Here is a 12,043-nt window from a genome sequence, read left to right on the forward strand (position 1 = left end):
AAAATTGTCTCCACCAAAATGGCGCTGGAGGCGCCTGGGCAATAGCATCTATCTGTGATCCGATAGATGCTAATATGGAGGGCGCCATCTTGGTGGAGACAATTTTTTTTTTTCCTCTAGCAAAATGGCGCCGGCGGCACCTACGCAGTAGCATCTATTGGATCGCCTTCCAAAATCAGAATAGAAAGCAATCAAAAAATGTCATGTGCCCGAAAATGGTATCAATAAAAATGTCAACTCGTCCCGCAAAAAACAAGACCTCACTGGACTCTGTGCCAAAATATGAAAAAATTATAGCGCTCAAAATGTGGTGATGCAAAAACTATTTTTTGCAATAAAAAGTGTCTTTTAGTGTGTGACAGCTGCCAAACATAAAAACCCGATATTAATCTGGTATCGCTATAATCGCACCAACCCGAAGAATAGTCGCCTTATCACTTATACCGCACGAGGAACGGTGTAAAATATAAACAAAACCAATTTTTCACCTGCTGTTGATTTTTTTCATTAAGCCTTCCAAACATCACAGCAAGGCCCAACACACATTTATCCTGCGCTCTGCACTGAGCGCTTACACCGTAGTTTCCGTGTAAAATCTCTGAAATACGTGATTCAGATGGAACCTCTGGCAGAAAATTCCCTATAATGAGGCAGATGGAGGCACTGTGGACTGTTGTGAATTCTGTTCTTGGGCTCCATCCTGTGGTTGCTAATGGTATTTTTGGGAGTTCTGCTCTTGGGCTCCCTCTGGTGGTTTCAAGTGGAACTTAGCAGCTGCGTTCACTAATCGGTTTCCTGGCCTTGTTATTTAACTGGGCTTTTGGCTGTAGTGGATGCCAGCTGTCAATGTATTTCCTGTGGATTCAGTCCTTTCTTGGAAGTTCTCTGTTGGCCAGTCCATTTCCAGCTTAAGATAAGTCTGCTAGTTTTTGGGTGTTTCCCTGCTTATGACCTTTTGTTCAGTTCAATTTATGTCTCTTTGTCCAGCTTGTCATTATGAAATATTCCGGCTAGTTGGTAGCTCTGGGGTTGCAGATTTGCCCCTCCACACCGTGAGTCAGTGTGGTGGTTATTTTTGTAAACTCTGCGTGGATTTTTAGTTTTTATACTGACCGCACAGTAACCTTTTCTATCTCTGTCTATTTAGATAGTTCTGGCCTCCTTTGCTAAAAAAAAACTAGTTTCATTTCTGAGTTTGTCATTTCCCTCTCCACTCACCGTCAATATTTGTGGGGGGCTATCTTCCTTTGGGGGTTTCTCTGAGGCGAGATAGCTTTCCGTTTCCATCTTCAGGGGTAGCTAGTTCTTAGGCTGTGCAGAGGCGTCTAGGCAGAGTTAGGTACGCTCCACGGCTATTTCTAGTGTTGGTGTTAGGAGTAGGGATTGCGGTCAGTAAAGTTACCACCTCCTCAGAGATAGTACTACTTTTGTTTTGCCCACTAGGTCATTTCAGTGCTGCTCCGTATTCACTAGGTCATATCAGTGATTACTGTCTGTGGAGCTGCTACCTCCTCTAAGCGAGTCCATGATTGGTTTTACCCACCAGGTCATCTCAGTACCGCTCCGTACCCACCAGGTCATAACAGTGGACGCCGTCTGACCTGTGATCCGGCGGTATCAGTCTTTTTAGGATTGCATAAAAGTGCTGTTGGCAACAGTTTTGCGCACTTCTGAAAAGAACACAGCTGAACAGAGGCCAGACGGAGTCTAGAGTAACTCTGCTGCCTCATTATAGTGAATGTATCCATCTTAGCTTTCATCTGAATCACATTACTTAGAGATTTAGATGGAAACCCCAAAGTAAGTGCGCAGCGTAGAGTGCCGGATAAATGCGATCCCAAACGTTATGTAAAATGTTCCCAATAAAAGCTTTAATTCAGTCCACAAAAAAATCAAGTCCCCACTCAGGTCCGAAATCTGTTAACGGAAATATAGGGGACTTCCACTTTACTGGTAGTACAAAGGCTCCGGAAAAGCAAAATAACTTGCCAAAAGAAATTCAGCAAATTCTGCGCTTCCAAATGCCCCCTCCCTTCTGAGCCCCACAGTATACCTAAACCACATATACCGTCCACATTTGGCATTTCTGAAGCGATGAGAGCACATTCATTGCTGCTGGTTTCTGGAAAATACCCATGAAGTCAAAATCGTCACTGCATCTGTAGATGAATTCAGATAAATTCCCCAAAGGCGATAGTTTCCAAAATGGGGTCACTTGAGGGGGGATGGAGATTCTGCTCTTCTAGCAATTAGGGACTCTGTACATTGAGTCCACAAACTGTTCTAGGAAAATCTGTACTCCAGGAGGCAAATAGCACTCCGTTCCTCCTAAGTCTCTCTGTATGGCTAAGTGGTACTGTACAGACACATATGGGGTATTGCCAAGCTCAGTAGAAATTGTGGGACAAATTTTGGTGCCATTTTTACCCACTTCTTGTGTGAAAATGTAAAATCTGGGTCTAAAACAAAATTTTGGTGGTGCAAATGTACCACCCTGAGGGTTCATTGTGCTTACCACACATCGAGATCAGTTCCCTGAGGGGGTCTAGTTTCCAAAACGATGTCCCTTGCGCGGGATTTTCACTGTTTAGGCACATCAGGGGCTCTCCAAACGCGACATGGCATCCGCCAATTGTTCCAGGAAATTTTACATTCAAAAAGTCAAATGGCACTCCTTCCCTTCTGAGCTCTGCCGTGCGCCCAAACAGTGTTTTTCTCTGACGCCCATGACGGCTCCACGGAGAGAGGGGATCCGCCCACCAAGGACAGGAAACCTACAGATAAAAAGGCGGTACCACTCTCCCTCATCAGTGGTTTCCTGTCCTTGATGGGAGACCTACGGACTTACCAACAAGAAGACGTCGCGGATCCGCGACCAATCAGTCCGACTCAGGCAGCGGGGGTACCCCTGCCTCGGCTGGTGTGGTGACCCGAGGCACCACTGCTGGGGCTAGTGGGCCTCTAGGGTGTGTGGGGGAAGGTGGCATGGAGTTCGCAGCCACCTTCCAGGGTAAGATGCCTGCAGAGGACAATATCCAGGGGGGTCCCTCTGTCGTTGTGGAGGAGTAGCGCGGCTCTCCCTTCGGAGACGCCGGCCTGCAGACTGTAAAAGCCGGGGATTCCAGTATACAGCGCCCGCGCGCCATGTGAAAAAATGCCTGCAGCGTCAACATCCAGGGGGGTCCCTCTGCAGTTGTGGGGGAGTAGCGCGGCTCTCCCTCCGGAACGCCAGCCTGCAGACTGTAGAATCCAGAGATTCCAATATGCAGCACTGCACGCCATGCACGGCACCATTTTGGATCTAACTGTGCATGCGCGAGATTTGGCACAATTCGCGCAATACTGGCTACTGCGCATGCGCCGGGCGGCAGAAAGGCTACTGCGCAGGCACAAGCTTCAAAAGACGACGGGAACCGCCGCAACATAAAGGGGAAGGCTTGCCAAGGTCTGGTGCTTTTTGTGAGCTCAGGGAATCACCCAGAAAGCAGCATGAGCGACCTAGAGGCTTCACCCCTAGCAAAATCAACACCACCACCAGCGTCGCCGCCGCAGCAGCAGCAAAAGCGACGACAACAAAAAGGACACCAAGATGTTACTGGTAAAGAACGCCAAAGGTCCCTGCACAGCAAGGAGTCCAGTATGGCGTCCGGCAAAAGGACAGATGCAGAGCATCCCCAACCGGTATTTATGGGTCCGCAAGGACATATTTTGTTTTTTTGTTTTGCTACTTTAGGGGAAGAAAAGCTTAGGCAAATCTAAGCACAGGGTTTGTGCCCTTTGTAAAGAAGACCTTCCGACTACCTGGGAGAAAAGACTTTGTAGCATGTGTATACAGCAAGCAGTATCCGAAGGGCTTCCTGGGTTCGCAGCCGACCTCAAAACCCTGATAAAAAAAATCAGGTGGAAGACACCTTCAGGTCCCTAAAAGGTGGTAAAAAACGAAGGAAGACTAGACACAGGACCCCATCTCCTGGGTCTAATACTACGGATAGTGATGATGCTTTCTCAGATACATCAAACTCCTCCTCTTCATCATCCTCTTCTTCCTCTGGGGGTCACAGTTGTTTTCCTTTGGAAGACACAGATGGCCTCATGAAGGCAGTTAGAAGTACTATGGGACTAGTGGACCCTCACCCCAAAAGTTCGGTACAGGACATCATGTTCTGGGGTCTTGAGCAAAAAAAAAGAGGAGAGCATTTCCCCTTAATGAGACAATATCAGCGCTAATCAAGAAAGAGTGGAAAAAACCCACAAGGAAGGCGTTATTAACACCAAAAAGTACCCTTTTGAGGATGAATCTTGCTCCTTCTGGGAAAAAAACCCAAGCTAGATGTCACCATAGCCAAGGCATCAAAGAAATTCGCCCTCCCATTTGAGGACATGGGGTTCTTGAAAGACCCCATGGACAAAAAGGCAGACGCCTTTCTCAAAAGTACCTGGGAAGAAGCTGGGGGAGGTCTAAAGCCAGCAGTTGCCGCTGCATGCACATCTCATTCATTAATGGTTTGGTTAGACCAACTGGAAGGCCAGCTTAAAGGGAAGTCATCCCGAGACTCCATATTAAACACCTTGAGGGGAGCGGCCGCTTTTTTGGCAGATGCTTCTGCCGATTCAATTAGGTTAGCTGCTAGGTCGGCAGTTTCTTCTAACGCAGCTAGGCGCGCCCTCTGGCTTAAGTGCTGGCCAGGGGACCTACAGACAAGTCCAAGTTGTGTACCATCCCCTGTGAGGGGGAATTCTTATTCGGCCCCACCTTAGATGACATCTTAGAGAAGGCGGGGGATAAAAAGAAATCTTTTCCCTCCCTGGGTTTCCCTTCTTACAGAAGGCCCTTTCGGAGCAAGAGGTTTTTCCGAAGGAAGCCGGGGAAAAACTAGGAAAAATGGGAGGATAAGAGAAACAAGAATAAAGGGTTCTTGTTCAATAAGAACCCTAGTGACAACAAGAAACCTTCCTAATGAAGGTTTGCCCCGGGTGGGGGAAGACTGTCCCTCTTTCTCTCGGCCTGGGAGAAAGTTACCTGCAGTCCTTGGATTCTGAACATAGTAAAATCGGGACTGAAACTGACATTTCTCAATCCCCCTCGCTCCTCCTTTATGATAACATCGCCAAGGTCTTCAGTAGAAGAGCAACTAGCGTTGGAAAACGAGATCATTGGACTGGTGAACAAGGGGGTTCTCCTAGAGGTTCCCCCCCCCCCCAGGAAAAAGGGCAAGGATATTATTCCCCTCTGTTCCTGAGGAAAAAACCGGACGGGTCATACAGGACTACCATAAACTTGAAAAACGTAAACAAATACCTAGAGGTACAAGCATTCAAGATGGAAACAATGAGAACATTGATTAAAATGCTGTTTCCTCTGTGTTTCATGGTAGTCCTGGACCTGAAGGACGCTTACTATCACGTCCCTATCCACAGAGATCACCAAAGGTTTCTCAGGATAGAAGTTCACATGGGGGGGGGGGGGGTGTTACACCACTTTCAATTTTCAGCCCTACCCTTTGGGCTAGCCATAGCTCCAAGGGTATTCACCAAGCTAGTCGCAGAGGTAATGGCTCACCTGAGGGAACAGGACACCCTGATCGTGCCATACCTAGACGACCTTCTGGTAATAGGCTCCTCTCCCCAACACTGCACCAAACAACTAGAAACGATAATGTCCTCTCTAGAAAACCTTGGCTGGTTGACAAATCTAAAAAAACCAGGTTGTTACCTTCCCACACCCAGAAATATTTAGGTCTCACTCTAGACTCCGTGAAACAGGAATGCCGTCTTCTTGCAAAGAAAATACATAAAATATCGGGGCTAGTGTCCAAAATGCAAGCTCTCCCCTCCATAACTCTCTGCCAAGCTATGTCCCTCTTGGGATCCATGACTTCATGCATCCCTGCAGTCCAATGGGCTCAGCTCCATTCGAGAGATCTTCAATGGCAAATTTTGTCAGAGGAAGTCTCTCTAAGAGATCATTTAGAAGGTCGGTTCAGTTTATCTCCGCACACAACTCGGTCACTAACCTGGTGGACATCGCAAAACAATCTTTCCCAAGGGGTCCAGTGGGTAACTCCAATTTCAAAAATAGTAACCACAGACGCAAGCCCCAGCGGGTTGGGGGCTCATCTGAACGACCTATTAGCCCAAGGCACTTGGTCACCATCTCTCGCAAAAGAATCCTCCAACATGAAGGAACTACTGGCGGTCAAGTTTGCTCTACTGGAGTTCTTGGGGCCCCTTCACTCTCACTATATCAGGGTTATGTCAGACAACAGGGTAGTAGTAGCGTACCTGAATCATCAAGGGGGTACTTGCTCTCAAAAACTGATGGAGGTAGCCAAGTCAATATTCCACATAGCCGAAAGAAAACTTCTATTCCTGTCAGGCCTGCATATAAAAGGGGTGGACAATTACAGAGCGGACTTTCTGAGTCGTTCCCAACTAAGGCAGGGGGAATGGGAGCTAAATCAAGCAGTATTCACCCAGATTACAGAAAAATGGGGGGTACCAAGCATAGACCTCTTTGCAAACGTAGGCTCTTTTTGCTCCATAACCCCATTGGGGAACCCAGTAGCGTTGGATGCGTTCCTGATTCCGTGGCTCCAACAGCTAGCTTATGCATTTCCCCCAATTGCTCTGATTCCGGCAGTTCTGAGGAAGATTCGGGAGGACGGGGCTCATGTGATCTTAATAGCCCCGTTCTGGCCGAAGAGGCCTTGGTTCTCTTGGATGATGAGAATGTCAATCTCCGACCCGTGGGTACTTCCAGACCTTCCAAACCTCCTCTCCCAGGGCCCAGTTCATCATCTGCAAGTTGGCATTTGAGAAGAAGCTACTAGAAAGCAGAGGGTTCTCTCCAGGTCTGGTATCTACTCTATTGCAAAGTAGAAAATCAACTACAACAAAACAGTATGGAAAGATATGGAAAAAATTCCTTTCATCTCATCAGGCGCTAAAATAGGTGAAGAAGTCCCTCTTAAATCCATATTAGAGTTCCTACAAAACGGGTTGGAGATCGGTCTATATATAGCCCTATATATAGCACTATTTAACTATGACTTGGCAGGGAACCGGTGGGTTTCCAGGTTCATCAGGGCAGCGGGTAGATCGAGACCGCTTCCAGTAAAGGTTACCCCTCAATGGGATTTAAACTTGGTCCTTAAAGCCCTGACTAAACCTCCCTTCGAGCCCTTAGGGGATATCCCATTGAAATTCCTGTCCCTCAAAACATCCCTGCTCGTCGCCCTCACCTCTGCTCGTGGAGTTAGCGACATACAGGCTCTATCTGCTAACCCTCCTTACACACAGTTTTTAGAGAATAGGGTCGTTCTCAAAATAGACCCAGCATACTGTTATGATCCGGTGACCTTGGAGCCGCATGAAACTTTCTCTGGAGTCGGTGGAACCTGTACTGACCGCAATCCTGAACTAACACCGCACCTAGAAGTAGCCGTGGGGTGTGCCTAACACGAACCCAGACACCTCGACACAGCCGGAGGACTAAATACCCCTATAGAGGGAAATAGGAATGCTACCTTGCCTCAGAGCAGACCCCCAAAGGATAGGCAGCCCCCCACGAATAATGACTGTGAGTAGGAGAAGAATAGACACAGGCAGGTAGAAACAGGATTTAGCAAAAGAGGCCACTCTAGCTAAATAGGAAAGGATAGGACAGATTACTAGGCGGTCAGTATTAAAACCCTTCCAAAAATATCCACAGCAGATAATACAAAAAGTTCCACAATCTAACTAAAGACATGGAATGTATATCTGCCACTCCAGAGAATCCAACAAGACTGAGAAAATACTGACACAACTGAAGCTGGACAAGAAAACACAAAGAATAGCACTGAATTGTGAAGCACACAGCATGTGTGCCACAGAAAAAAAAACCCAGACACTTATCTTTGCTGATTTGGCAGAAAGGCAGGAGGAACCAGGCAGAGGTCCATAACCTCCCAAGAACAATTGACAACTGGCAAGGACAAATGAATCCTGCACGCCTAAATACCCCAGTCAGAACTGCAATCAGCAGATACACCTGACCAGGGCTGCAACTCAGGGGCAACTGCATTACCACCTACAACCACCGGAGGGAGCCCAAAAGCAGAATTCACAACAGCATACCTCCCGAAGGTAGCATCATGGTTCCACAGAACTCAAGAGATATCTCTTCCCTCCTTTTGTCCCAACCCTAAAAATAAGGAGGAAGAATCATTACATGCACTAGATGTCAGGAGATGCCTCATGCAGTACATAGAAGGCACCAGAGAAAGTAGGGAGGATGCCTCTCTTTTTGTGTGTTTTCAGGGTCCCCGGAAGGGGAAAAAGCATCCAAAGCCACTTTGGCGAGATGGATCACGGATGCCATCAGCCTGTCATATTCATCAAGTGGAATGTCCGTCCCGGGAGATGTCAAGGGTCACTCAACAAGAGCAGTAGCAACTTCTTGGGCGGAGAAGGCTGGAGCTTCAATTGACCAGATATGTAGAGCTGCTACCTGGTCCTCACCATCTACATTCTATAGGCACTATAGATTGGACCTTATCTCCTCTTCAGACCTTACCTTTGGTAAAAGGGTTCTGGAAGCGGTGGTCCCTCCCTGAATGTACAATCTCTGCAAATCTCTCCGTGGTGCCGTCATGGGCGTCAGAGAAAAATATAGTTCTTACCGATAATGGTATTTCTCTGATCCCATGACGGCACCCGTACATTCCCTCCCTTCACTTATGGGTGTGCACACTAATATAGTGCCATATGCTAATTGTCTAAATAAGTCACGCGGTATCTCAATTTAGTTTAAGTAATATTAAAGTAAGACTCTATCTCCTAGTCTCCAATCGTTCTCTAGTAAACAACTGATGCGGGAGAGTGGTACCGCCTTTTTATCTGTAGGTTTCCTGTCCTTGGTGGGCGGATCCCCTCTCTCCGTGGTGCTGTCATGGGCTCAGAGAAATACCGTTATCAGTAAGAACTATATTTTTTTTCCCCACATATGGGGTATCGGCCTGTTCAGGAGAAATTATACAAATTTTGGGGTCCATTTTTCCTGTTACCCTTATTAAAATAAATAAATTTGGATCTGATTTTTTTGTGAAAAAAAGTTAAATGTTCATTTTTTTTCCCCACATTCTAAAAATTCCTGTGAAGGTCCTGAATGGTTAATCAACTTCTTGAATGTGGTTTTGAGCACCTTCAGAGGTTTAGTTTTTAGAATGGTGTCACTTTTGGGTATTTTCTATCATACAGACCCATCAAAATGACTTCAAATATGAGATGGTCCGTAAAAAAATGGTTTTGTAAATGTTGCTGGAAAAATGAGAAATTTTAACCCTTATAACTTCCTAACAAAAAAAAAAAGTGTTCCAAAATTGTGCTGATGTAGACATGTGGGAAATGTTATTAACTATTTTGTGTGACATGTCTGTGTGATTTAAGGGCATGAAAATTCAGTTAGAAAATTGCGAAATTTCCAAAATTTTCGCCAAGTTTCCATTTTTTTCACAAATAAACGCAAGTCATATCAAATAAATTTTACCACTGTCATGAAGTACAATATGTCACACAAAAAAACAATCTCAGAATCAGTGGGATCTGTTGAAGCATTCTAGTGTTAGAACCACATAAAGTGGCAATGGTCAGAATTGCAAAAATTGTCCTGGTCATTTACGCAAACCACCTTCAGGGGTTAAACAACAACCACAAGACAGATTTAATCAACCAAGGTATCATTTTAATCAGTATAACGGCGCCGACCTGACACTGTCTGTAGGTTGCTGTGCACAATCCTGCTGACAGGTTCCCTTTAAAGGGGGAACAAGTCCTGAAATGATTCTTCTTGGATTGATCTTTTTACAGTACATGGCAAAAACCTTGCATTTTACCAAGGGGTGTAGTGTGTCATTTTATAAGGGGTGTAGTGTAATCACATATAATCAGTAATGTCATCATTGGGGGGAGTGGATAACAACCTCTCACACATGGCATACATGGTAGTTGTCAGCAGTACACATCAGTAGTAATGCTGAGGGGTGGTATATTACTCCTGTGGCATGGGGGTGACTACAACACCCACACTCCTATAGGTGTGGTCATTCTGCGGCGAGAGTTACTGAACGCCATTTCTTCATGGTTGTCATTAATGTTCTCTTGCTCCTCAGATACATCTGGAAAGGGGAGATTGAGCAGTCCAGTGAGGTGCTGCTGGTAAGTCTGTCAATGACGGTCATCCCTAAGTTATACCCATTGCGACAGGTCTCCTCCACGCCCATCCCCCTCCCATGCTGTAATAACATGGACATAATCTACATTCTGTGAATGTAATCCTGCGGGATAACGAGGCTCAGGAATGTAATAGTCACCAACCAACAGGGCGCCAAGCTGCACCGTTTCCAGCCCCTCCTAAGGGTTGATCTCTGTTATATACATTTTATATCACGTACCTATCTGTGTCTATAGTTATATGATGAGGTGGGGGTCATATACTATGGCAGTAAAGACAATGGCTCTGTGGGCACAACTTCCCCTTAAGAAGCAGCGACATGCAGTCTTATTATAAGCCGATTATAGTTTGTTCCTGTAAAGATTTTGCATTTTTATTTCAGATTGTTAAGACCCGGACAGCGCGGTTACACGAGTTATCTGGATACGTGCGGTACGTTCCTTATACCATCTATAGGGTTCACTTACTTATGTAAAACTGACGCTCCACCTCCAGCTAAAGCTACGTTCACATTTGCGTTGTGCGCCGCAGCGTCGGCGCCGCAACGCACAACGCAAACAAAAACGCAGCAAAACGCATGCACAACGCTGCGTTTTGCGTCGCATGCGTCCTTTTTTTCATTGATTTTGGACGCAGCAAAAATGCAACTTGCTGCGTCCTCTGCGCCCGGACGCGGGCGCCGCAAAACGCAAGTGCGACGCATGTCCATGCGCCCCCATGTTAAATATAGGGGCGCATGACGCATGCAGCGACGCTGCGGCGCCCGACGCTGCGGCGCAGACCGCAAATGTGAACGTAGACTAACAAATGTGACATCCAGTCTCTGAAATAGGCAAAATACAACTACACTCTGTAACACTTCACTTACCAAAAAGAGGTCAATTTGTAACTGAAAACCATCAGTATGCAGGCTCTCTGCACACATGAGAAAGCTGATAATCTCAGGACCATTCATTTAGGAAGTCTGATTAGTTTGCAGTACACCGCTTCCATATCATGAATGTCACAAGTGGAGAACACCAGCAGTCCGGCTCCGTCACCAGCAGCAGATTTTATATTTTCAGCCAAAATGTATACACGTCTTTATGTGTTTGATAATCCTGCACAGTTTGGTCCTGTTGGTGCCTATAACTTTACTATGTACAGAGGAATAACATATCTGTCGTCAGCAGCTTGTTGATGGTTTCCAGATGACAATAGAATGATTTGTCTATGATAATGTCTTCCCATTTCCAGGTTCAGTCATCCCTTTGCGGCTCCAGACTTTATGACCATGTCCATCGATCAGGAAGACCTGGACTATTCGAGGTACATAGAGGAGGTGACAGTGAAGAAATGACCCTGCACAGCTGGCAGTGAAGCATGGTCGCAGGTCATGACTGAAGTCAAGTGATGTAGGTCCTGAAATCACGGAGCACCTTCCTGTATTTGGACTGATGGAAGGAGCCTGAGAACAGGGCCCCCGCCCCGGACTCCACAGCGGGGGGCCCGTGTAATGTGACTGCATTCACCATCAGGGAATGACCATCGACTCTTAGGGGTTGATTCACACCGTGTTGTGACCTGCTATACCCAAGTGTAGTAATAAAGTCACCCCAAAACATAATTCCTAATAACTTATGTTTCAGCCAAGTGAAGTGCACTCCCACCTCTGCTCCATGTGCTCTCTGTTATCAGCCATTTCAGGTTTGGGTGGGGCATACTGGGATACAAGTGCAGCTTGAGGCTGTGCGAAGAGTTTTTTTTTTGGACCAGACAGGTGTAAACTGCATCAGCACCGCCCATTCTCCGGGAAGTTTTTGGAGAAGTCTTCGTCTTCTGAAGCTTTTC

General features: G+C 46.4%; 1 protein-coding gene across 3 annotated transcripts in view; it reads left to right on the plus strand.

Moving 5' to 3' along the window:
• Positions 1–11,829, plus strand: part of LOC143805457 (protein CutA homolog) — a 65,063-nt gene extending 53,234 nt beyond the window's left edge. For 2 of the 3 annotated variants that reach the window (XM_077284844.1, XM_077284845.1), the window contains exons 4-6: positions 10,152–10,197; positions 10,596–10,645; positions 11,450–11,829. In XM_077284844.1, coding sequence (XP_077140959.1) covers positions 10,152–10,197; positions 10,596–10,645; positions 11,450–11,552 — 199 coding nt within the window. In that variant the 3' untranslated portion in view covers positions 11,553–11,829. The remainder of the gene's footprint in view (positions 1–10,151; positions 10,198–10,595; positions 10,646–11,449) is intronic. The other variant, XM_077284846.1, reaches the window with a different exon arrangement.
• The last annotated feature ends 214 nt before the right edge of the window (positions 11,830–12,043 follow it).

The sequence above is a fragment of the Ranitomeya variabilis genome, chromosome 2, assembly GCF_051348905.1.
Source record: "Ranitomeya variabilis isolate aRanVar5 chromosome 2, aRanVar5.hap1, whole genome shotgun sequence".
Classification (NCBI taxonomy): domain Eukaryota; kingdom Metazoa; phylum Chordata; class Amphibia; order Anura; family Dendrobatidae; genus Ranitomeya; species Ranitomeya variabilis.